A 27,435-nucleotide genomic window follows, 5' to 3' on the forward strand; every position below is an offset into this window, starting at 1 on the left:
TGAGATTATCGCATTCAATGTGGCTAATATTCCGTCCGGTGAGTGTGTGTTAATTAAAGTAGAAGTGTCGAATGTCATCCCCCCCACAGAGCCCACCAAGAAGGAACAATTTGGAAAATGTGAACAGCGACTTGCTTCAAAATGCCACCAAAAAAAAAAAAAAGACAAATTTCCACACTGGTGGATTCAAACCACTAACACACAAACACCAACATCTGTGTGTGTGTGTGTGTGTGTGTGTGTGTGTGTGCGTGTGTGTGTGTGAGCGCTCCTCTCATTCCCTGTATGGGAATATGACATATGCTTCATGGGATACCCACCGACAGACGCATGCATTCACACACACACACACACACACACACACACACCCATGCAAAGTTACACTTCCAAGGTTTTGGTTTAAAACAGCCATTTTCGGATCATTTTGGATGTTTCCAGGGACCCTTCAAGACTGCCTCCTCCTTTTACGATGGCTACCAAATTTGCTGTTGTAGACAGATGGATGATGGGAAGGTTTGAGTATTTGTTACGCATGTGGGTGAACCATGGTGGTGAAGTGTTAGGTCTCACCACAGAACACAACACTCCTTAAAACTAAACCACCGGGATTGAAAGTTTAGCCCCAGGAGCCAGTTTCACTTAACAACATGAAATTTGGTAGCTATGTCTACCATGAGTAGACCCACAAAAAAGTCTCAAGAAGCCATGACCGAAAATGTACATGGATAAGAAGTCTGCCATTATGGTTTGAAATGACTATTTTTGTGTCATTTTCTAGAAATCCTACAAAGACAAACTCCACCCGGAGAGTTTTTGAAAATCCGGCCCCCAAAGCCAGTGTCACTTAAATTTTCGTAGGCGTGTCTATCAATGAGTAGACCTACAAAAAAGTCTCATGAAGCCATGCCTGAAAAGTCAAAGGAAGTCAGCCATTTTGTTTTGAAATTATTCATCTTGGGCTCATTTTGGCCATTTCCAGGGTCCCTCAAAACTCTGAAAGTTTTTGAAAGTTCAGCCGCCGAAGGACGTTTCACTTAGCAACATGAAATGTGGGAGGCATGTCCATCATGAGTAGACCCGCAAAAAAGGTTGCCCATTTCTATTTGAAATCGACATTTTAGGGTCACAGGGTTCTGTTAAGGACAAACCAAACCGAGAGAGTTTTTGATACTCTCGTCCCGGAGACCTTTTTCATTTAGCATCATCAAATTTGGTAGACATGTCTATCATGAGTAGACCCACAACAAAGTCTCAAGAAGCTATGCTTAAAAAGAAACGGGAAGTCTGCCATTTTGGTCTAAACGGGCCATCGTAGGGTCATTTTGTCCATTTCCAGGGCTCCTTCAAAACCAAAGTTGTCTTAGAGATTTTGTCTGGTTGCTACCAAAATTTAAACCACGCCTACTTGACAGACTCCTTCAGCGTCATTTGTATTCAGCAATGCTGGATGTCATGAAAAAACATCTGAAACTTCTGGCTTGTTTCTCATCATACATTTTCTCGCTGCCAATACTACTCAACCTCATAGACCGTGCACCTGCCTTGCGTATTCAAGTTGCTCTGAGGTATCACTGCCATATTATTATTATTTGTGTGAGTGTATGTGTGTGTGTGCGTGTGTGCGTGTGTGCATCCCTCACAATGTGCCAGTGTAGCCGAGTGTGAAAATATAATGAGGGTGGGACAGTGCGGCGCTGTCTGGGGCGAACCATACCGACACATTATCACACCCACATACACACGTACACGCACACACACACACACACACACACACACACACACACACACACTGGCTTCACTGTGATCCTTGGATGGAAGCATTAGCGCTGCTTGATTAACGCAAACTAGCAACGAAAAGTGAATATTTTTACTAGCATTGACATTTGATGACATACATAAATATGAACTTATTTCTTGGTACATTATCATGCTTTTCAGTGCATGGAGGAGCAGATTGGTGTCACCTCAGTAGGTGGCGCTACACCTGATGTCACAGCTTGGCAAGCGAGCACCGTGATTGGCCGCCATTAAAGCTGACATCAACTGCTGTCATTGGCACCAGAACAGCTCGAGCAATGACTCGCTGATACATGCATGTACAACGTATGAGTTGAATGGGCCACTGCTAATACAGCGTTTACTACCAATAATACATGTGAATGGATTTATTCATCGATAATTAATGGACGCGCTAACTCAATTACATAATAAATGATTCTGGGCTCATTTGCACAAATTCCCAAATAAGTGTTCGAGCCCTGCAATTCACCTTCTGCTTCAAGCCAAAATGGCCGACTTGCTGTTCAATTTCAGGTCTGGTTCTTTGGGACTTTTTCATGTGTCCTCTTATGATTGACTTGTCCACCCCATTTCGTTTTGATCCGTGAAAATAGCCTTAGCGGTTGATTTCTTTTCTTCTCCGACTTTTCGGAGAACATCAACTCTATACTGAGTAAGTTTGGGAAGTCATACATTTTTACACAGGATATATGGGTCATTTTCATATTTGATCAATAACAGTAAAGACGTAAAATTAAATACAATTCTCATTTAGCAATTTTTTATACCGCCTTGGTTTTATATGGGTAATTGTCTCCAATGCTGAAACAGCCACACTTAAAGTCCAATTTTCAAAAGGTTAATGATGATTTAAAATTTCAAGCATTCACAGTAAAGGGGATCCTTATGGACAGCAAATGGTAGTTGCCCATTGAAATACACTTATTTTTATAATGGTAAAGACAGAAGTGCATAGCGGTGAAGACATAAACAGCTTCATAAAAATCGTGTGAGTCGCACAATTTACACGTGTTGCTCATCAAACTGCGGATACAAATGCATAATTGATCCTAACTACCCATTAAACTCATTACACTTGTCTTTATACAGTCGTAATGATGGTAAAGACATGCAATAGTTCTGGCAGGTTCACAAATTCATACATATTCATATCTCAGAAGTAACACAATTTATTTTGCTGTCTGCTATTGTGTGAATGCTAAATGACTGCCTCATCCTGGCACTCTGGTGTCTTGCAACAACATAATGACAGTCTCCGCAGTGGCCTAAACTGTAAAGTCAGCTTGAGTGAACACAAAGAAGGAACATTTGTAATAGAACAAAAAAAAAAGTGTGTAGGTTTAATGGAAAAGGCATATTAAGAAATAGGATACAAATCCTATACAGTGAAACGTCAATTTAACGGAGCCCGATTTGTAAATGAGCTTTATTTTATTTGATATTTTATTTGATATTTTTAAGAGACAAAGTGTATTTATCCATGTGTGAGACCTCAAATAACCCCATCAACTCTTCCTTAACCAACAAATACAGTATAAAGAAACAAAGTGTGTTTCATAAAATAATCCAATGTCATCAACTCATCATTAAGCGCAGCTTCTGCAAATTTTGTAACAGCATGGAACGCATATGTTTGTTTTATGAATAATACTCGAGAAAAGATTCAAAGTTGCTCTCCTGGTGGAATGCTGTCACCTTGTCTTCTTTTGATAAGAAATAGGCCAGAAAAAGCCGCAGTAATCCTCCCTCGCAACCTCCCTGAATTGTATCGTAAATACTGGTGGAATTGGATAATAAAGTGCATGGGAATATATTGTGCGGAAGCACTGTGTGTCATTTTGGCTGCACGCCGCTGTAAATCCTTTTGGAATTGGGGATGGAAAAAGCCACGCATCAGAGTTAGATCCCCATGTGATGCAAAGAGCTGATGCGCTAGTGTCCAAATTTGAACAATTCCCCGTAACGTGCCGTGACATGGCTAAAGGACGCAAAATATGTGTAGATTCATGCATTATTCGCTGAGAAGAATTTATAGTACTAAAAATTGCAACGTGACAATTTTACTGAGTGTTGGATCTGCATTAAAATGTTATGGTTTTTGTCTTTGCTCCCCACTCAACACCAATGGTAAAGTTCTTCGAAATCGGTCAAGACATTTTTTGCGTCATCCTGCTTACAACCAAACAGGGGCAAAGACATAGCATCCCCAACGTGGCTAATTCCAGAATGCTCAAATTAGCCGGTATGATTAACCCCTTTAGACAAATGGGGAATTTAGTTTCACTTAGTTTTAAACAAAAATGGCGGACTTCCTGTATCTTTTCATGCACAGCTCCCTTACACTTTTTTGTGGGTACAGTCATGGTAGCCAAGTCCACCAAATTCGTTTTACCTAATTAAACTGGCTTTAGGGGCTTGCTTTTCAAAAACCTTCTTGGAGGAGTTTGGATTTACATTACCCTAAGATGGCAGATTCAAAGAAAAATGGCAGACCTACTGTGTGTTTTCGGGCATGGCTTCTTGAGACTTTTTAATGGGTCTATTCATGATAGACCAAATTTCATGTTGCTAAGTGGAATGGACTACACGGGCTGGATTTAAAACAAATCTTCAAGTAGGAGTTCGTCTTCATAGAACATCTGGACATAACCCTAAAATGGCAGCTTCAAAGAAAAATGGCAGACTTCCTGTGTCTTTTCTGGGATGGTGTCTTGAAACGTTTTTGTGTTCAATTATGATAGACGTACCTAAACTTTCATGTTGCTCAGTGAAACAGGTTTTAGGGGCTGAATTCCTCCCAAATCTGTAGGAGTTAGTCTTGGTAGGATCTCTGGAAATTACTCTAAAATGGGTGGTCTTGCTTCCTGCGTGTTTTCAAGCATGGAATTTGGAGACTTTTTTTGTGGGTCTACTCATGATAGACATTCCTATGATATTTCATGCTGAATGAAATGTTTTGTCAACACCTGTCCCTGTAGACTTTGCTAATTTGAATTTAGAGTTTTACAGGCCAGTCATCTGGAAATGGCCCAAAGCAAAACGCAAAACAAAATCAAACCAAAACGGCAGATAACTTGTGTATTTCATGCCTTAGGTTCTTAATTTGATTTTGTATGTCTTTCATTTAAATACTGTATTTTCACGACCATAGGGCCCACTGTATTAAAAGGCACAGTCTCAGTTAGGGAGTCTATTTCTGTATTTAACACATACATAAAGTATTATTGGGCGCTGGCATGGTAAAACATACGCTAGCTTCAAACATACGGTAGCATGCATGCACGCTGTTATTAAAAAGGCAGCGGGAGCAAAACTGAGTTCGCTTGTACTTTATTGAAGTATTTAACAACGTACTCACGTTATTTTTTGGTCAATCCTCATCCACAAATCCATCAAAGTCCTCATCTTCTGTATCCGAAATGAACACCTGGGCAAGTTCTCAATCAAACATGCCGGGTTCCCTCTCGTCATTGTCGGAGTCAGTCTTGTTGCCGTGCGGCTCCTCAGAAATGATGCCGGCTTTTACGAAAGCTCTGGCAAAAATCAAAGCAGATACCTTACCCCAAGCATCCACAATCCATTCACACATGGTGGCGTAACTCGCCCGGCGTTGCCTCCCAGTCTTAGTTGCACTCGGTTTTTCACAGCGGCTGTGAGATGGGCGCGCAGGGAGTCACAGATCAACAGGGATGGTGACGCGTGGAAAAAACCATCCGGTCTCTTTACGTACACCTCATTCAGCCACTTTCTCATTTTCTCCTCGTCCATCCAGCCCTTTTGATTGGCCTCAACGATGACTTCGGCTGGAAACATTTCTTGGGACGGCGTCTTCCTCTTAAAAATCACCGTAGGTGGCAGTTTCTGTCCATTACCATGGCAACCAAGCATAACAGTAAAAGCCGACTTCTCGTGCCCGTTGTGCTGGTCCCCTTCTTCTCTACAGTGTGGTTCACTGGGATGTCTGGTTCGGCTGGATGCGTTTGTCGGCAATCTTTTTACTGCAGTAGGAGCGGAAGATGGCCAGCTTTTCCTTGCAATCCGCCGTAAATTGCTGCTCCACGGTAGTCCTTGCCTGGATGGATAGATGGCGCAGTTTCATAAAACGAGAGCACCACGACGGACCTCCTTGAAAACGATTTTCATTTCTTCTGCAAGCATTATTGCCCTCAGTCGAATGGTGACTGTAGAGACGCTTCTCCCGGCTGTTCTTTGCTCATTAATCCATTGCTCGAGTTGGTCTTCCAACTCGGGCCACCTCGCCTTGTTTCCGGGGAAACTCAGCTTCGTCTTCTTGACTTGGCGAAGCTCCTTTTCCTGCTTCCTTCACATTACGTCCACATGCTGTCCTCAGTCACGTCCGCCTTTCCTCTATATAAGCAGCGTGTCGGCAGGAAATGCTCCCAGTCAGTCAAGCGGAGCGCTCATCGAAGTCACACAACAACATTTACAGATTTTGGAACTCAGTGCACACATAAGGCGCGCCGCATTATAAGGCGCCCCGTCCATTTTGGAGAAATTTTAAGACTTTTAAGTACGCCTTATGATCGTGAAAATACGGTACACTTAAATTAAATGTCCTCCTGATTCTGAGCCCGTGTAGCTTATTAAACTGGCTTAATGTGTCGTCTTACTGTCAATGAGGATTTTTTTAATTTCGCGTGTCATTTCAAGATGAGTGCTAATGCGCTAACCCTAATGCACCTCTCCTTGCTGCCTCTGTGCACAAATGTTTGGTGTTTCTGAAGTGCATGTTGCTTTGTTAAACATTGGGTCATTATCTGACCTTGTGGAGTTATTAGATGCTAGTGTTTTATGGGGACTCCTCAAATTTTGCCGACATAATATGCCCACACAAAAAGACGAAAACTCAAATTTTTTACAACTTGGCCTCGTCCATATGTCCAGTAGGCTGAACACAATTAGAATTTGGTAGCAATTCTACAAAATATCTAGGACAAGTTTGTTTTTGTAGGACACTTGGAAAATTATCCAAAAAGGGCCACCCGGAACCAAAAATGGCTGCCTTCATGCGTATTCTCAGGCATGGCTTCATGAGACTTTGTGTGGGTCTACTCATGGTAGACATCGCTACCAAATTTCATGGCGTTAAGTGAAACGAGCTTCGGGGCTGATATTTCAAACAATTCAAACAACCCCTGAAAATGGCCAAAATGATCCTAAAATGGCTGCGTCAAACCAACATGAAAGACTTCCTGTGTCTTCCCAGGCATGGCTTATTGAGACTTTGAGACTCATGATAGACAAGCCTACCAAATTTGATGTAGCTACACTAAGTGAAATATTGAGTCGAGATTTGTCATTGTGGAGATGAGATACTGTATAAGAGTTTTGTAATATGCTGTTGCTTCCAACCATATCTCTGACATTGTTTTCTTCATTTTTCAGTATGCGTCGGTCACGCCGGATCATCCAGTCCCGGCCAGGTGGCACCAGACTTGACCCAGCCCCGGTTCGCCACCTCCCTGCCCACCTACCTTCCGGTGCAGTGCCAACTAAGTGGCGCTGACTCTGCCTTCTTCCTGCGCGATACCAACCAGGACGGGATCCGCAACGGGAGCCTGGCATCACGCACCGAGCATTTCGTCCTGCACCACCTGGAGTCAGGTGTGGCTGCGCCACAGACCTTGCCCGCCGTGGTGTGCAGCTACGGCAATTTGAGCACTGAGCGGCAGATCCCCGTGGAGTTGCTGCAGGGGCCGCCGCCCAGTCTGCAGCCCACCGCCAGTCACGTCACCCTCAAGTGGAAGGTGAAGGGCCATGTGGTGGTGCCCAAAGTGGGGGCCACGCAGCCCTGGATACAGGTATTGCATTTTATGAACAGACATTTTGAGGGCTTTTCCTTCCTCAAATATTCAGCCTCCTCATGAGCAGTCCCACAAAAAAGTCTTAAGAAGCTGTCTTAAAAAAGGAGTCTGCCACTTTGCTTTAAAGCAGCCATTTTAGGATCATTTCCAAGGGTCCTAAAAAGATGAATTCTACCAAGAGAGTTTTGGAAGATTCAGGCCCTGAAGCCCATTTCACTTAGCAACAAGCAATTTAGTAGTAATGTCTATCATGAGTGGACCCACAAAAAGCTTGTAAAAGCCTGAAAAGAAATAGGAAGTCATACATTTTGTTTTTAAAGCAGCATTTTTTTGTTGTCCTGCAAAGATGAATCCTTCCAAGAGATCTTTGGAAAATTCAGCTTCCTAAACCCCCTTTACATGGGATCATGACATTTGCTAGTGATGTCTATCATGAGGAGACCCACAAAAAAAGTCTTAAGAAGCCATGCCTGAAAAGACAGGAAGTATTTTTTTTTTATTTGAAGCGCCCATTTCAGGGTCATTTTGGTCATTTCCAGGGGTCCTTCAATAGCAAACTCCTCCTAGAGAAGTTTCTAAAATTCAGCTTGTTCCACTTGGCAACGTGAAATTTGGTAGGCATGTCTCACACGAGTAGACCCATAGAAAAGTCTTGAAAAGCCATGTCTGAAAACAGACAGGATGTCTGACATCTTGGTTTAAATAAACAATTACAGATTAATTTCCAGGGGTTCTTCAAAGGCGAAACCCTCATCGAGACTGTTTGAAAATTTGCCTCCCAAAGCTCGTAACATGAATTTTATCAGGTAGATAAAGCACAAGTAGACACACAAAAAAGTCACGAGAACCCATGACTGAAAACACAGGAAGTAAGCTATTTTGGCGCTATGTGGCCATTTTAGCCACTTCTATGGGTCCTTTGAAGACAAAATTGTCACAGAGATATTGTCCGATTACATTTCAAGATGCCATGTCAGCAAAGACACAGGCAGTCTTACCATTTTGGTGTCATTCTGCCCATTTCCAGGGGTCCATCAAACGCAAACGTTGTCTGATTGCTGCCAAACTTGAACCATGTAAAGAAAACACATGGCTAACGCTAAATTATGAATCATCTTTGTCACCTCTCAGATCATGTTACAGCCTTGGTTGAGGTCAATTTGTTCCATTATGTTTCTCCATTTGACTTTCAGGTTCTCTTTTACCTGATTGGCCGCCGTTGGGACGAGTCCGATCCACCTCCTCCGCACCTCCTCCCGTGTGTCCGAGCCTTGGCGGTACGAGACCCCAGCGAGGCGGCTCCTTCGGCTGGCTGCCGACTGGTTGGACCATCCGGCATCTGCGTGGTCCGCTTGGAAATTCCCCCCGCCTGGTTTGTACCCCTGCAGGCCAAAAGACGACCGGCCGAGGGGGCACTGCCCTCCCTGGATGTGTACTACTCCATTATACCTGTGGAAGGAGCCGGACTAGAGTGTCCTTCTATTGTGAATGAGCCGTGGAAAAGTTTGAATGTGAACAGTGGCCCTCTTGGTGGTCTGGGCATAAACCCGTGGAGCCCCCTGATAGAAGGAGGACTTCAGGACATGCAGAAAGCCGGCTTGGTGGCCATGAGCGTGGGCCCGGTGGCACCCAAAGGGGAGGTACTGACTCTAGACCACAACTTGGATGTCCTGGTGCCCCCCAGCCCAGTCCGGCTGGGCAAGACGGTGGCGTTCACAGTCTACATGAAGACAACGTCGCACGCTGAGCAATTCATCCTGAGGTAAGATTGCAAATCCTCCACCTCCATTTGTTTTTTGTTTGTTGTTTTGACTTCTTCCCTTAGCAACATGGAATTTGGTATTCATTTATATCATGAATAAATCCACAAAAAACTCTCAGGTCATGCCTGAAAGGAAACTGGAAGTCAGGCATTTTGCTTTGAAACAGCAGTTTTAGGATCATTTTGGCTGTTCTCAGGGTCCTTCAAATTGTTTAAAAATTCATCCTCTACAGCCCGTTTCCTGCAGAATCATGAAATTTGGTATGCATGTCTATCATGAGTAGACCCACAAAAAAGTCTCAAAAAGCTATGCCCGAAGAGATACAGGCAGTCTGCCATTTCAGTTCGCAGCAGCCAGTTTAAGATCATTTTGGACATTTTCACAGGTCCTTCAAATCTTTTGAAAATTCAGCCCCCAAATCTTGTTTTAATTAGCAACATTGAATTCTGTCAGCATATCTATCATGTGTAGACCCACAAAAAAAGTCTCAAGAAGGCATGCGGGAAAAACACAGGAAGTCTGCCATTTTGGTTTGAAGTTAGGATCAATTTGGCTGTTTTCAGGGTTCCTTCAAATTGTTTAAAAAAATAGCCCTCAAAGCATATTTCACTTAGCAACATGAAATGTAGAAGCCATGTCTATCAGGAGTAGACCCACAAAAAAGTCACTGGAAGCTATGCCCGAAAAGATACAGGAAGCCTACTATTTTGGTTTGAAGCAGCGTATTCACTTTAAGGCCATTTTAACCATTTCCAAGGGTCCTTCTAAAGTGAAAATGCAGTTAAACCTGAGGCAGGAATGCAAATCCTTCATCTCCGATGGCTTCATTTTTTCATTGTTTTGACTTCTTTCCTCAACTCCCCATCCACCTTTTTTCTGTCATCGCTCAAAGCCGCCGCCGCCTCCCGAGCTTGATGGCTGTCACCTTTGTGTACTCAGCCTCTTTTCAGGAGCCAGCAATGCAAATAACACACTCATGAATATACATGGAGCATGCCAGGAGAGTGGGAAAACAGAAAATGAGATGTAGGCGAGGGAGACTGAGGAGCATTTACGATAAGAATGGACAATACAAACATTTTAAAGCGCATCTCAAATAGGACAGATTGCAATTTGGTGGGGAAAGAATGGAGGGTACCTTAAAGTGGTTCTTAAGTGTGCTTTCAAGGGGTAGCCTCCATGCTTTTTGGAAGCCATTATCCCGAGAACAAATACGTATATTCTCGCTTAACCTGTTGAAAATAATCCACTCTAGACGGCTTCTTAATGTCTGCCTCATCGTCGAATCGGCTGCTCTCGGCATGTCAAATGATACGTGTGCAAACAAAGAACTGAAGATCATTTACATAACAATCAACTGATGCTGGAGGCTTTTTTTCTTTCATAATTTTAGTTTCCCCATCAAAAAGGTTTGATATGGTCACAGGACCTGGAGGTGAACATAATTTTCTGAGTGGAATCGGTTTCTTTTTAGTACTTTTTGACGGGTTAGGCTAAAGAGAAGTTTGAGGTCTAACGACATTTGCTTGCTCAGTTGTTGCAAAACTAAACAATCGTCACTAGTTTCATTTCAAATATATAAAAAAATTGAGTCGAGGAAATGAAAGTATGTAATGAAAGTATGGAAAAATACAGCAAATATAAAAAATACAAGAAAACTTACAGGAAAAAAAATAAATGGAAAAAATTTTAACCTACAGAACAGCGAAAATACTGTTAACAAATATATACAACAAATATAGGAAGGCAAATACAGACATGTAGAAACAATACAGAAAAATGAATAATAAAATGAATACAATGAAATAATATCCAAAATACAGAAATAATTAATACAGCAAATATAAAACAAAATACTGAAAAAATACATAATACCCAGGAAAAAAAACAATATAGGTAATATAAAAAATACCAAAATAATGAATACACAAAGTATAGAAAAGACAGGAAACGTAAACACAGTAAATATAGAAAATGCTCCAATAAATAAATACAGCAATAGAATAGAACATTTAAAAAAGACTGACGATGACAGAAAAATACAAATCCAGAATATACAGTTAAAAAAAAAACTTAAAATTCAGTTACAAATCCGGGAAATACAGTTAAAAATACAGAAGACAATAAATATAAAAGATCTAGGGGAAAAAAATCCGGAAAGGTGAATCTGAAAAATAGAGAAATGGAATCCAGAAAAGAAATACAGAAGATATAGAAAATATCAAATAAAATATAGAAAATACTGAAAGGTCTGTGTAGAAAAATAAATGCAGAACATAAAATATTGAAAAAAAATTACAGGAAAAATAATCCAGAAAAAAGAGGAATCAAATCCAGAAGAAAATGCAAGAGAACAAATATAAAGAAAAATACAGAAAACACCAACAAAATACGACATAAATGAAACATAAATGCATCTTTTCTATCCTCGATACTCCACAGTCTCTATTTAGCTGGACTTTGCCCTCATTCTCATCTCAAATCCATTTGCCGCCTTGATATGACGTTTGAATCAAAAATAAACACACATGCTACCCTTAGCTTAGCCTGTGCTACTCTGCAGGTTCCTCTATGCCGCAGGTTCCTTATGGATACAAATAACACTCCTTAACATAATGGAAATGCAAGAGACCCTCGTTGTCTGGCTTATCTCATGGCTTTCCCACTGATGCGTTCAATGTGGCGTGTTTTCCACAGTATTATGCTTAGGCTTCGCTTCAGGTCCAGAAGTGGATAATCTGACATGCTAGAAACACAGTCAGACATGTAATAAGGCTTAAGTGGATCTGAGTATGTGTGTGTGTTCCCCTTAATCAGGCCTAAGTGTGCTCCATCACAGCGATGTGGATTTGATTATGCTAAACTGCGGAGGAGATGGAGGAGCACGCACCACGTGTGGACGGTGGCTATGCAGGGCCATTAAAGACACACCCTCAAATTGTTGCTTTTGTCGCTTTTTAAGACACACACTCAAGGTCTAACGTAAACTTTTGATTTTGTAAATTGCACTCCAAAAAGTACTGTAATATTGTTAAAAATCCAACCCAGGTACCAAATGTTTTTTAATGTTAATATCCATCCATCCATCCATTTTCTGAGCCGCTTATCCTCACAAGGGTCACGGGAGTGCTGGAGCCTATCCCAGCTATCATCGGGCAGAAGGCGGGGTACACCTTGAACTGGTTGCCAGCCAAATGCAGGGCACACATAAACAAACAACCATTTGCACTCACATTCACACCTACGGCCAATTTAGAGTCTTCAATCAACCTACCATGCATGTTTTTGGGATGTAGGAGGAAACCGGAGTGCCCGGAGAAAACCCATGCAGGCACGGGGAGAACATGCAAACTCCACACAGGCGGGGCCGGGGATTGAACCCGGTCCTCAGAACTGTGAGGCAGACGCTCTAACCAGTCGTTCACCGTGCCGCCTGATGTTAATATGTTAGAGAAAAAAAAAATCAATTAAAAAAAACGTAATTAATATATTCAAATTTTTGTTTAAATAATTTCTATTAATTACAGGTACATTGGAATATCTGGGCCGTGAACAGCGAAAATCCGCTGATAATTGACAGCCATTATGATTGCATTGAAAAATAAATAAGTAAATAAATAGATAAATAAATAATTAAACCCCAAACATTCTTGAATAAGTGGGGATATAACACCAATAAGAATTTCCGCAGTTGGTTCCCTCCCCAAAAAGAAAAAACAAAAAAATTTGAAAAAATGCACACACAAAAAATCTGCACATAAATTAATCCGCGGGTGCCGAACTGCGACTATGCGGGCGAAAATAAAGAACATACAGGAAAGATAGGCAAAGGGAAAATAGAAAAATACATACTGACAAATTAAATACAGACAGAAAATAAATGGAAAAAATATACAAACGATAGAAAATACTGAAAAATAAACACAGAACATATAAATAATATACAAAGTCAAACATTTTGATGCAGGTCTAGTTCAGCCTCACTTGCTTTACCTTTGCATTCCCTGTGTGCATGTGTGTGTATGCGTGCGTGTGCGTGCACTGGGAGATGTAGAGCTTAGTCGATTTTTTTTTCAGGATCAGAGACGAGATGAACTTGGGAGGAAGCGGCGGAGTCCTCTGGTGGCCACTGTCGGCTCCTGGCGTTTATACCTCCAAAGCCCCCCGCCATTGATTTGCCTCGCATCAATACTCACTTTTCTCTTCAACCCAGTGTACACAGCATGTACTAATTGTGTACTTCTCTGTGAGAGAATATATATTTTCAGTGAGTGAACACCCATTTACTACGGGGTACATGTTTCAGACCCACCTGCAATCGATGAAAATCGCAGTTCTCCAAATAAGAGGCTATTCTCTTAATCTAAATTCAGATATGCCTATATACTGTAAATCCCGTGAAAAAAAAAAAAAAACGCAATTTAGAAGGAGGTTTGGTGAGCACAGGATACAGTACAGGATGTACGAGACTAAATAAAAGTAACTTCTTGCTTGTTAAGCATACTGTATATGCTTTATTAAGGACCCCAGGAGATGCCTGAAATCCCGTCTTTGTTCACCAACGTAATCCTGCTCTTCAGTTACGTTACTTGTCAATGGGTGAATATTCATGATGCTGCTATTTTCTTCGGAGGTGGAGAAAAGGGAGCAAAAAAAGCAAAAAGAGTGGCCGGCGGGCTGTAAAGACGGAGCATTCCCACTGTCTCTTCTGATATGAGTTGTAATTAATACGCCTGCTAGAGCAGTGACTTGTTGTTCTTGAAGGTAATTATTTTTAAATGCGGTGTTTGGACAAATAAGTCCACTTTGATTGATGATGGGAAAGCTAACCAGCAATCTTCTGGGAATTGTTATTCTATATATGACAAATATGACCAAAAAAGAGGGTTAAATCGAAGCAAAAGCAGGGTGTCTGCTGAATAGTCTTTCGAAATTAATTATTCTTAAAAAACAACACTAAATCCTGAAACTGCCGCAGAATGTTATTAATTACTGTACATTTAAGATTTTATTTGGAAAATGTTACATCATTTGTCAGTCAAGCTCTGATCGTGTGACGTTTTGTGCTTCATGGTGAGTCATCAAATTTCACTCTTTTGCTCCACCCACACGCAATGAAAAAAAAAAAGTAAAAGGTTTTGCAATTTCTCATTATCCATCTGTCCAGTGTCCGAGATTCAAATTTGCTAGCAATTGGACTTAATCTTGTTAAGCTGTTTTCTCTATTAAAGGACACCTGGAATTTGCAAACATTACCCTAAAATGGCCAATTCAAACCCAAATTGCCGTCAACCTGTGTCTTTTAAGGCATGGCTTTTTGAGACTTTTTTGTGGGTCTGCCCATGGTTGGCCTGCCTACCAAATTATGTTTCTACATGAACAGGGCTTTGGGAGCTGAATTTTAAAAAATTCCCTAGGCGGATTGCTTTTGTCGGAGCCAAGGAAATTACCCTCAAATGGCAGATTCAAACCAAAATCGAATACTTCCTGTGTCTTTTTGGAAATTGCTTTTTCTGGGTCAACCTATGCTAGACATCGACCCAATTTCATATTGTTAAGTGAAAAGGGTTTCATGGGCTGAATTTTCCAAAACTCTGAAGAGGAGCTCGTCTTTGTAGGACCTCTGGAAATGCAATTAAAAGGGCTACTTAAATCCAAAAGGGATGACCTTCTGTGTCTTTTCGTCCATGGCTTCTTAAGACTTTTTATGGGACTGCCCATTAAAGACATGTCTACCAAATTTCATGATTCTTCATGAAACAGGCTTCTGGGGCTGAATTTTCAAAACCTCTCAAGAAGAGAAATGAAAACATTTTGTGGTGGGGCTGATATATTGATTATTTTGTTTTTCTTCGGCTCTGAAAAAGAACTCAGATTTCCATGGATGTGTTAACAGCTTCAATAAAAACTTGGCTGACTTCGCATGTCTTTTCAGGCTTTGCTTTTTGACTTTCTTGTGGGTCTCCTTGTGATAGAATTGTCTACCAAATTTCATGTTGCTACATGAAGCGGGCTTCAAAGGGTTGACATTTTTAAAACTCATGGAGCAGCTTGTCTTTGCAGAACACCTTGAAATGAATCTAAAATGGCTGCTTCAATCCAAAATGGCAGACTTGATTTGTCCATGGCTTCTGAAGACTTTTTTGTGTGCAACTACTCATGATAGACATGTCTGCCAAATTCCATGTTTATACATGAAACGGACATAGGGGGCTGAATTTTCCAAAACTATCTAGGATAGGACCTCTGGAAATTAGCCTAAAATTGCCATGCTGAATCAAAATGGCTGACTTCCTGTGTCTTTTGCAAGCTAGGGTCAAAAGACTTTTTTTCTTGAGTCGAATCATGATAGACATGACTATTCAATATCGTGTTTCTAAGCCAAGGTGGCTGCAGGGGCTGAATTTTCCAACTCTTGCTGTTGAATTATTAAAGTTGGGTATTTGAGGGAGAGTTGTCAAACTTCGCCACCATGCTCCGCCCACACGCAATGATGAAAACTCAATTCTTTGTGATCTAGCACCACCCTTCTGGTGAACGTGGTTGAAATGTGGTGCCAATTGGACAAAAAAAATCTGTCTAATTTTGATACAGAGCAGGTTTATATTGCATCCATTTTATTACAAATGCTGTGAATGTATACATAGTGTAAGATGGCTGAAGTGGATCCTAAACAGAGGGTGAAAGGAGGTCTTGAATTGTGTGTCGGGGGGCTCCCCGTCGTGCCGAGTGAACGGCGAGATGCACAAAAAGAGAAAATGATCTGGCGAATTGCGTTTTATTTTTTTCTCTGTGCCGTGAATTAAAGCGGAAAGAAAGCCATTGTGAGGAAATGGAACGGAAAGAAAGGAGCAAAAAACATGTGGAAGCCTGTGAGCAGATAAAGGCTCTACTTATAGAAACGTGGCTGATGGAGATGAGCAAGAGCCTCAAGCGCTTTTTTTTATATCCTGAAGGAGATGCTTTGTGCATGGGCTCAATTCAACCATCAAATACAGTAAATGTAATGTAAAGTTTGCATGTTCCCCCCGTGCCTGTGTGGGTTTTCTCCGGGTAATCCGGTTTCCTCCCACATCCCAAAAACATGCATGGTAAGTTAATTGACGACTCTAAATTGCCCGTGGTGTCCTCGCCAATACCAGCCGTAGCGACATCCCCGACTTGGAGGTGAACTGCAGTACATTTTCAAAACTGCGCGCGTGGGTTGCGCTCAAGTATAAAGGCAAACTACGCGCGGGAAAGCCGCAGTGACGTCAGCGCGGTTGCCGCCCGCGCGAGTATAAAGAAGCCTTTACTTTTTATCACTTCGTTTCTGAAGTGACATTAAACAGACCTGTTACAAATAAGAATTTGCATCCAGTAGCGCTGTAATCAGTAGTTGAGTATCGTGCTGAAAATTCTATCGGAATAATCAAGTATAAGGATAAAATATATTTTTGCTTGGTTAAAGAGCAATTATGAAAACACGAGAAAATGAGACATTTACTTAATAATGAACGACCAATTGGTTTCCTCTTTTAGATAATCAACAGTATTTCTCTTAAATTCACATCGTGCATATACAGTAGCAGCAACCTGCATTTTCTTGTGAGGATATTTCAAACACAAATATAAATATGCATTTGTTGTGAGTATCAAAAACATAAGGCAATTTAAAAAAAGAGCAATACACGTTTGTCATCTTGTTATAAAGGCACAATTTTATCCAACTGTGGTATCTCAGTTGTAACACTAGGGGCACTACAAAATATTACATCCAAAAGAGGTGAAGAAGAAAAGGACACGAAGAAGAATCAAAAATGTAGTTTCATGTCTAATAGATGCAAGATGTGTGCTGATCGATCGATAAATAAAGTGAATAAAAAAAGAAATACAAGACTGATTTGTGAGAACACTTCACTGAGTAAACCAGACCGTAAGGAACAGGAAGACGGCGCAGGACTGGCCCGCCTTGGAACAATTTGCGTGAGCGTTCACAAAGCTAGCTGCTTATGCTAACAAAAACAAGCATAGGTGACATCAGGCCGGGCGATTCTTACAATGTAACGTGGATTATTATTATTATTTTTTTCAATAATTAAGGTCCTTATTGTTGCGTTAATTGTCGTGTGAAGAGTGGTACTTGGAATGTATACCTTAACTGTCACATTTATTGCTGATTTATGTTGTACTTGTTGTTTTTTGAAATGAGATTGACACTTTCATACGAAGTCCATGTTAGAGAATCACTCTACGGAGGTCTAAATAGCCAAAATATGGGACCTTTAAGCAGTTTTGTTATCAAAACACTTTTTACAGGAACTTGAACAATAGTGACTGTTACTATTATAAACTAATATCCTTGACTTAAGAAGAAGAGGTGGAAAGCGGGTTCTTCGGCAGAAAGAGAAGAGGAAAACGCAGAGCCTAGAACTGAATGTGGGGACTTTGAATGTTGGGACTATGACAGGAAAATCTCGGGAGTTGGTTGACATGATGATTAGGAGAAAGGTTGATATATTGTGTGTCCAGGAGACCACGTGGAAAGGCAGTAAGGCTAGAAGTTTAGGGGCAGGGTTTAAATTATTTTACCATGGTGTAGATGGGAAGAGAAATGGAGTCGGGGTGATTTTAAAAGAAGAGTTGGCTAAGAATGTCTTGGAGGTGAAAACAGTATCAGATCGAGTGATGAGGCTGAAATTTGAAATTGAGGGTGTTATGTGTAATGTGATTAGTGGCTATGCCCCACAGGTAGGATGTGACCTAGAGGTGAAAGAGAAATTCTGGAAGGAGCTAGATGATGTAGTTCTGAGCATCCCAGACAGAGAGAGAGTCGTAATTGGTGCAGATTGTAATGGACATGTTGGTGAAGGTAATAGGGGTGATGAAGAAGTGATGGGTAAGTACGGAATCCAGGAAAGGAACTTGGAGGGACAGATGGTGGTAGACTTTGCAACAAGGATTCCAATGGCTGTAGTGAACACTTTTTTCCAGAAGAGGCACGAACATAGGGTGACCTACAAGAGCGGAGGTAGAAGCACACAGGTGGATTACATCTTGTGCAGACGATGTAATCTGAAGGAGGTTACCAACTGTAAGGTAGTGGTAGGGGAGAGTGTGGCTAGACAGCATAGGATGGTGGTGTGTAAGATGACTCTGGTGGTGGGGAGGAAAATTAGGAAGACAAAGGCAGAGAAGAGAACCATGTGGTGGAAGCTGAGACAGGACGAGTGTTGTGCAGCTTTTCGGGAAGAGGTGATACAGGCTCTCGGTGGACGGGAGGAGCTTCCAGAAGACTGGACCATTGCAGCCAAGGTGATCAGAGAAGCAGGCAGGAGAGTACTTGGTGTATCTTCTGGCAGGAAAGGAGAGAAGGAGACTTGGTGGTGGAACCTCACAGTACAGGAAATCATACAAGGAAAAAGGTTAGCTAAGAAGAAGTGGGACACTGAGAGGACCGAGGAGAAGCGAAAGGAATACATTGAGATGCGACACAGGGCAAAGGTAGAGGTGGCAAAGGCAAAACAAGAGGCATATGATGACATGTATGGCAGGTTGGACACTAAAGAAGGAGAAAAGGATCTATACAGGCTGGCCAGAGAGAGGGATAGAGATGGGAAGGATGTGCAGCAGGTTAGGGTGATTAAGGATAGAGATGGAAATATGTTGACTGGTGCCAGCAGTGTGCTAGCTAGATGGAAAGAATACTTCGAGGAGTTGATGAATGAGGAAAATGATAGAGAAGGGAGAGTAGAAGAGGCAAGTGTGGTGGACCAGGAAGTGGCAATGATTAGAAAGGGGGAAGTTAGAAAGGCATTAAAGAGAATGAAAAATGGAAAGGCAGTTGGTCCTGATGACATTCCTGTGGAGGTATGGAAGCATCTAGGAGAGGTGGCTGTGGAGTTTTTGACCAGCTTGTTCAATAGAATTCTAGTGCGTGAGAAGATGCCTGAGGAATGGAGGAAAAGTGTACTGGTGCCCATTTTTAAGAACAAAGGTGATGTGCAGAGCTGTGGCAACTATAGAGGAATAAAGTTGATGAGCCACACAATGAAGTTATGGGAAAGAGTAGTGGAAGCTAGACTCAGGACAGAAGAGAGTAATGTCGAGCAACAGTATGGTTTCATGCCTAGAAAGAGTACCACAGATGCATTATTTGCCTTGAGGATGTTGATGGAAAAGTACAGAGAAGGTCAGAAGGAGCTACATTGTGTCTTTGTAGATCTAGAGAAAGCCTATGACAGAGTACCCAGAGAGGAACTGTGGTACTGCATGCGGAAGTCTGGAGTGGCAGAGAAGTATGTTAGAATAATACAGGACATGTACGAGGGCAGCAGAACAGCGGTGAGGTGTGCTGTAGGTGTGACAGAAGAATTTAAGGTGGACGTGGGACTGCATCAGGGATCAGCCCTGAGCCCCTTCCTTTTTGCAGTGGTGATGGATAGGCTGACAGATGAGGTTAGACTGGAATCCCCGTGGACCATAATGTTTGCAGATGACATTGCGATCTGCAGTGAAAGCAGGGAGCAGCTGGAGGAACAGTTAGAAAGATGGAGGCATGCACTGGAAAGAAGAGGAATGAAGATTAGCCAAAGTAAAACAGAATATATGTGCATGAATGAGAGGGGTGGTGGGGGAAGAATGAGGCTACAGGGAGAAGAGATAGCAAGGGTAGAGGACTTTAAATACTTGGGGTCAACCGTCCAGAGCAATGGTGAGTGTGGTCAGGAAGTGAAGAAACGGGTCCAAGCAGGTTGGAATGGGTGGAGGAAGGTGTCAGGTGTGTTATGTGACAGAAGAGTCTCTGCTAGGATGAAGGGCAAAGTTTATAAAACAGTGGTGAGGCCAGCCATGATGTATGGATTAGAGTCAGTGGCACTGAAGAGACAACAGGAAGCAGAGCTGGAGGTGGCGGAAATGAAGATGTTGAGGTTCGCTCTTGGAGTGACCAGGTTGGATAAAATTAGAAATGAGCTCATCAGAGGGACAGCCAAGGTTCGATGTTTTGGAGACAAAGTTAGAGAGAGCAGACTTCAATGGTTTGGACACATCCAGAGGAGAAATAGTGAGTATATTGGTAGAAGGATGATGAGGATGGAGCTGCCTGGCAAGAGAGCTAGAGGAAGACCAAAGAGAAGGTTGATGGATGTCGTGAGGGAAGACATGATGGCAGTTGGTGTTCGAGAGGAGGATGCAGGAGATAGGCTTACATGGAAAAGGATGACGTGCTGTGGCGACCCCTAACGGGACAAGCCGAAAGGAAAAGAAGAATAATAATCCTTGATTTATGATTTCAAAACTCATTATCCATCAATTTGTTGTGTATAAGTAATAACATGATGAGGCGATTAAACAATTATATGGTTTCAGTGATAACGGCCCTGTGAGGTAAACCGTAACTAAAATGTGGCCCACAATGAAGAGGAGTTTGATGCCCTGGTATAATGATAATGACCTCAGTGATATCATACACAGTATCATTTGTATTATTTTACTCCCTCATCCAATGGAAAGTGACAAAAGAATCCATGAGGACTTTGATCGATTAAGCAGTATTGATAATGGAATCGGTAATTCTAAATTCTCTCTCAATTTCCATCCCTTCTAGACATGGTGAAGCAGCATGTGGCTCATCAAAGGTGATTTAAAATTCCGAGTAACTGTACAACCTCTTCAGGGTGTGCTGTACTGTATATGTGTCATAGTGAGGTTATTTCAGTTTGCTTATTACTGGCTGCCGGAGCAAAAGAGCCAGAGCAAAGGCACTGACGTTAAAAAAATAAAAAGAAATAAAAAATAAACATTTAGAGATTGCAGCATGGCTTTAAACAAACTTCCATTCAGCCGCTTTGGGCCTTTGTGGTGCTTTAAAGAGGACTTTAATCGCCGGGGGAATTAAAGGCAAGCCGAGGTCCAAACAGCTTGCATCACCCCGCTAGACTCGCGGCTCTCTTTTTTACACACACAGAAAAAAAGGGCAAAACCGAGGTACCCACGTGACACCAACAGAGCCAGTCAGCATTTAATTGAGATTCGGACAATGGCGGGATATTTCGTTAGGCCGAATCCAACTCCAAAAAAAAAAAAAAAAAGGACAATATGTTTGCATGACACAATGGAAATCAAGGTGCAAAAATGTTGCAGGAAGGAAGGAGATGAACAGCTTTTGTTGACCACCGTCAGCCATCTACACCTGTGCCGCCTGTCAAAAGCATTAAAAAAAAATAGGATCCACAAACTCTTTTCCGAGCGCCTCGGTTAACTGAGGCCCGGTACACACACAAAGACAATGGGCCTGTTTTTGTGCCCCTTCCCCACCAAGGATGTCAAATGCCAGACAATATTATTTTTATAGGATTATCCTATAAGATTGTACTTAGGTCTGATGTTTGTTAAGAGTGGATTTGAGGGTCTGATAAATGTCGGGGCTGAATATCTTAAATAATGAATGTGTTCAATAATTACAACCAAAATTCTTCATGCGCGTGGGGAAAGCCTACAACTCCCGAGTCACGACACCGAGAATTGTGACATGGAACAGAATATAGCCAATCAGGATGCACCCTGACTCAGCAAAAGGAAAAGACCGTAAATAAAAACAAACACGTCTTATCTGATGTCAGTCTTTTCCCCCCAGACAGCAATTAATATTTTCCAAAGCAAGTCGTTTTTAGGGGCTCCGGCATCTATGTGAGCTCACGTGATCACGGGAGATTTCGGGATTGGTGTTGAACCAGAATCTTGTTGCGTGTTTAGATTATCAAAGCTCACCACACACAATACAACCATCCATCCATCCATTGTCTTCCGCTTATCCGAGGTCGGGTCGTGGGGGCAGCAGACTCAGCAGGGAAGCCCAGACTTCCCTCTCCCCAGCCACTTCCTCTAGCTCTTTTGAGGGGATCCCGAGGCGTTCCGGAACACCTCACCAGGGAGGCATCCTAAACAGATGCCCGAGCCACCTCATCTGGCTCCTCTCAATGCGAGGAGCAGCGGCTCCTCCCGGATGACCGAGCTTCTCACCCTATCTCTAAGGGAGAGCCCAAACACCCTGTGGAGGAAACTCATTTCGGCCGCTTGTATCCGGGATCTTGACCACAGGTCGTGACCATAGGTAAGGGTAGGAACGTAGACCGACCGGTAAATCGAGGGCTTCGCCTTTCGGCTTAGCTCCTTCTTTACCACAACGGAATGATACAAAGTCTGCATCACTGCAGACGCTGCACCAATCCGCCTGTCGATCTCCCGTTCCATTCTTCCCTCACTCGTGAACAAGACCCCAAGATACTTGAACTCCTCCACTTGGGGCAGGATCTCATACCCTTTTCTGACTGAAAACCATGGTCTCAGATTTGGAGGTGCTGATTCTCATCCCAGCCGGTTCACACTCGGCTGCGAGTTCACACTCCAGTGAGAATTGGAGATCACGTCCTGATGAAGCCAACAGAACCACATCATCTGCAAAAAGCAGAGATGCAGTACTGAGGCCACCAAACCGGACCCCCTCTACGCCTCGGCTGCGTCTAGAAATTCTGTCCATAAAAGTTATGAACAAAATTGGTGACAAAGGGCAGCCTCAGCGGAGTCCAACCCTCACTGGAAATGAGTCTGACTTACTGCCAACAATGCGGACCAAACTCTGACTGCGGTCGTACAAGGACCGAACAGCCCGTATCAGGTGGTTCGGTACCCCATACTCCCGAAGCACCCCCACAGCCCCACAACATCCAGAGCCATTAGGAACTCTGGGCGAATCTCATCCTTGCCACCGAGGAGCTTTTTAACCACCTTGGTGACCTCAACCCCAGAGATAGGAGAGCCCGCCTCAGAGAACCCAGACTCTGCTTCCTCATGGGAAGGCTTGTCGGTGGAATTGAGGACATCTTCGAAGTATTCTCCCTACCAATTCACAACGTCCCGAGTTGAGGTCAGCAGCGCCCCATCCCCACTATACACAGTGTTGATGGTGCACTTCTTCCCCCTCCTGAGATGCTTGATGTTGGACCAGAATTTCCTCGAAGCCGCTTGGAAGGCGTTCTCCATGGCCTCACCAAACTCCTCCCACGCCAGGGTTTTTGCCTCAGCGACCACCAAAGCCGCATTCCGCTTGGCCCGACGGTACCCATCAGCTGGAGGTGGGAGTTGAAACTCCTTCTGACAGGGGATTCTGCCAGATGTTCCCAGCAGACCCTGCCTTCCCCCACCATCGGAGCCAACTCACCTCCAGGTGGTGATCAGTTGACAGCTCCGCTCCTCTCTTCACCTGAGTATCCAAGACATGCGGCCGCAGGTCCGATGACACGACCCCAAAGTCGATCATCGAACGGCGACCTAGGGTGTCCTTGTGCCAAGTGCACGTGTGGACACTGTTATGCTTGAACATGGTGTTCGTTATGGACAAACCATGGTTAGCACAGAAGTCTAATAAACAGAACACCAATCGGGTTCTGATCGGGGGGGCCGTTCCTCCCAATCACGCCCCTCCAGGTCTCACTGTCATTGCCCACGTGAGCATTGAAGTCCCCCAGCAGAACGATGGAGTCCCCAGCGGGAGCGCTCTCCAGCGCCCCCTCTAAGGACTCCAAAAAGGGTGGGTACTCTGAACTGCTGTTTTGTGCATAGGCACAAACAACAGTCAGGACCCGTCCCTCCACCCGATGGTGGAGGGAGGCTACCCTCTCGTCCACTGGGATAAACCCCAAAGTACAGGAGTGGAGCCGGGGGGCAATAAGTATACCCACACCTGCTTGGCGCCTCTCACCATGGGCAACTCCAGAGTGGAAAAGAGTCGAACCCCTCTCAAGAGGACTGGTACCAGAGCCCAAGCTGTGCGTGGAGGCAAGCCCGACTATATCTAGTCTGAACTTCTCAACCTCACACACCAGCTTGGGCTCCTTCCCTGCCAGAGAGGTGACATTCCACGTCCCTAGAGCCAGTTTCGCCAAGGTCCCCGCCTTTGGCCACCGCCCAGCTCACACTGCACCTGACCCCTATGGCCCCTACCACAGGTGGTGAACTCATGGGACCCACGATATCCTTTCGGGCTGTTCCCAGCCGGGCCCCATGGGCGCAGGCCGGCCACCAAGCGCTCTCCTTCAAGCCCCACCACCAGACCTGGCTCCAAAGGGGGGCCCCGGTGACCCGCGTCCGGGCAAGGGAAACCTTGATCCATTTTAATGTATTCTTCATAGGGCTTTTTTTTCTTTTTTTTTTTGTCTTCCTGTGTGAGGTCAGTAGCAGATAAAAAGTCTTTCAACATTTTAAAAATCCTTCTGTGTGTACCAAGCCTGAGAGCTAAGTGTGGAATAAGCACACACGCATGCTTCCCCGCACGCACACAAACGAGCAAAGGTTAATTATTTAAAAATATTATAAATTATATTATTTAAAAAGCCAGTACAGTGGCCAGCACTCATATTCACGCCGTCACTGAGTGGCAACTGAACCAAATTCAGGCGAGTGTACCACTACACCATCAGTGACCTGTTTTTAAAATAATACAAATAATGTTTTGAGAAATAATTCTATGTATTTTTGAAAGAATTCTTCCAAAAATGATTGAAAAAATATTTTAGAAAATATTTTTGAATATTATTTAACATATAGCATACATTAAATAATTCCTGAATATTCTTATCAGTTTTTCTATACATATAATAAAAAATGAAAGACTGGTAAAAAACATTATTTGGAAATGTGTTTTTTAAGTGAAAAAAGTATGTTAATTATTTTAAAACATTTTGAAACATCGTACATAAGTATTTATTAACAATGCTTTTAAAATAATACAAATCATCACTGATTTTTCTAAATATCTTCTAACTTTAAATTATGTTGGATAATTTAAATTATGTTGGATAATTTAAAGTTAACCTAAAAAAAAATACAAATCCCCAAACTCTGTTTCTTAGCTCCTGGGGTAACTTAGGAGGTAAGTGGGCAATAAAAGCACACACACACACGTAAAAAGTGTGGCATGGCATCAAGGAGCCGCAGCGTATCTTCCGCAAAAAGGACGACGGGAGCACGAGGAGCGCCTGTGTCTAAATGGAGCGCTCCTGTGAAATGCAACAAGCAACCAGGCACCCACACAATCAAAAGCGGCAATGCATTTGCATATCAAGCGCACCCCAAATAAGCACAAGCGCTCTCAAAAAAGCAAAGCAGCCACCAGTCACCATGCGCGTGTGAGGAGACAATGTGCACAACCCTGTGCAGTGGCATGGCCAATCGACTGCAAGCTGTTTGTTGCCACTCTTAGTTCAAGTTTACAGGAAAACTTAATAAAGAAAATTGCACCTTGTGCATTTAACCAAACCACATGCTGTACGTACCTTAGCTTTGTGAGATGAACGTCTGCTAGCTTAATGCTAACACAAAAAGTAAAATGTCATAGACGGGCTAACAAACTAGCTTTGATGTGACAGTGTTATCACCCTTTAACTCATTCACTGCCAGCCTTCCTAGTTAACATGGATATTTGACTTCTAAAGTCGTCAATGGCAGTGAATGTGTTAACTGATATTTGAGCAAAACAGACAATATAACAACACTAATAGTCATATATTCTTTATCCTATGCCAGAAATTACTAATATTAATGCAGCTACTGAACAGTTGTGAATCTTTTTCGTGTGTATATATATATGTATGCATGGATTATACTGTCCCCTTTAGGGCCAAGGCGCACAGCAGATGCAGCTGCACAATGTGTGCATGAAATCCTGATGCACAACAGCTGAATACTTTACATTCTTATGTTATTGCTGTATGCTTTTATGAAGTAAAATACCCTATAGTGTTAATTTGCTTATTAAAAACATGTTACAAAGAATTTTGTTGGTGTTTAATGGGGGCTGGAATGGATAAATTCCAACGAATAAAACTCCTAAGTCAAGGCACCACTGTCTTCTTCTTTTCCTTTCGGCTTGTCCCTTTAGTGGTCGCCACAGCGCGTCATCCTTTTCCATGTAAACCTATCTCCTGCACCCTTCTCTCAAACACCAACTGACCTCATGTCTTCCCTCACGACATCCATCAACCTTCTCTTTGGTCTTCCTCTTGCTCTCTTGCCTGGCAGCTCCATCCTCATCATCCTTCTACCAATATACTCACTCTCTCTCCTCTGGACGTGTCCAAACCATCGAAGTCTGCTCTCGCTAACTTTGTCTCCAAAACATCGAACCTTGGCTGTGCCTCTGATGAGCTCATTTCTAATTTTATCCAACCTAGTCACTCCGAAAGCGAACCTCAACATCTTCACTTCCGCCACCTCCAGCTCTGCTTCCGGTTGCCTCTTCAGTGCCACTGTCTCTTATCCGTACATCATGGCTGGCCTCACCACTGTCTTATAAACTTTGCCCTTCATCCCATCAGAGACTCTTCTGTCACATAACACACCTGACACCTTCCTCCACCCGTTCCAACCTGCTTGGACCCGTTTCTGCACTTCCTGACCACAGTCACCATTGCTCTGGACGGTTGACCCCAAGTATTTAAAGTCCTCCACCCTTGTTATCTCTTCTCCCTGTAGCCTCACTCTTCCCCCTCCACCCCTCTCATTCATGCACATATATTCTGTCTTACTTCAGGTAATCTTCATTCCTCCGCTTTCCAGTGCATGCCTCCATCTTTCTAACTGTTCCTCCACCTGCTCCCTGCTTTCACTGCAGATCACAATGTCATCTGCAAACATCATGGTCCATGGGGATTCCAGTGTAACCTCATCTGTCAGCCTATCCATTACCACTGCAAACAGGAAGGGGCTCAGGGCTGATCCCTGATGCAGTCCTACCTCCACCTTAAATTTGTCTGTCACACCTACAGCACACCTCACCACTGTTCTGCTGCCCTCCTACATGTCCTGTATTATTCTAACATACTTCTCTGCCACTCCAGATTTCCGCATGTAGTACCACAGTTCCTCTCTGGGTACTCTGTCATAGGCTTTCTCTAGATCTACAAAGACACAATGTACCTCCTTCTGACCTTCTCTGTACTTTTCCATCAACATCCTCAAGGCAAATAATGCATCTGTGGTACTCTTTGTAGGCATGAAACCATACTGTT

The 27,435-nt window shown here is 43.0% G+C and overlaps 1 protein-coding gene across 1 annotated transcript in view; it reads left to right on the forward strand.

The window, feature by feature from the left end:
• Positions 1 to 27,435, forward strand: part of si:dkey-215k6.1 (transmembrane protein 132B) — a 229,339-nt gene that overhangs the window by 73,257 nt on the left and 128,647 nt on the right. The window contains exons 2-3 of the mRNA XM_061766865.1: positions 7,207 to 7,622; positions 8,819 to 9,387. Coding sequence (XP_061622849.1) covers positions 7,207 to 7,622; positions 8,819 to 9,387 — 985 coding nt within the window. The remainder of the gene's footprint in view (positions 1 to 7,206; positions 7,623 to 8,818; positions 9,388 to 27,435) is intronic.

The sequence above is a fragment of the Phyllopteryx taeniolatus genome, chromosome 3 (genome assembly GCF_024500385.1).
Source record: "Phyllopteryx taeniolatus isolate TA_2022b chromosome 3, UOR_Ptae_1.2, whole genome shotgun sequence".
Classification (NCBI taxonomy): domain Eukaryota; kingdom Metazoa; phylum Chordata; class Actinopteri; order Syngnathiformes; family Syngnathidae; genus Phyllopteryx; species Phyllopteryx taeniolatus.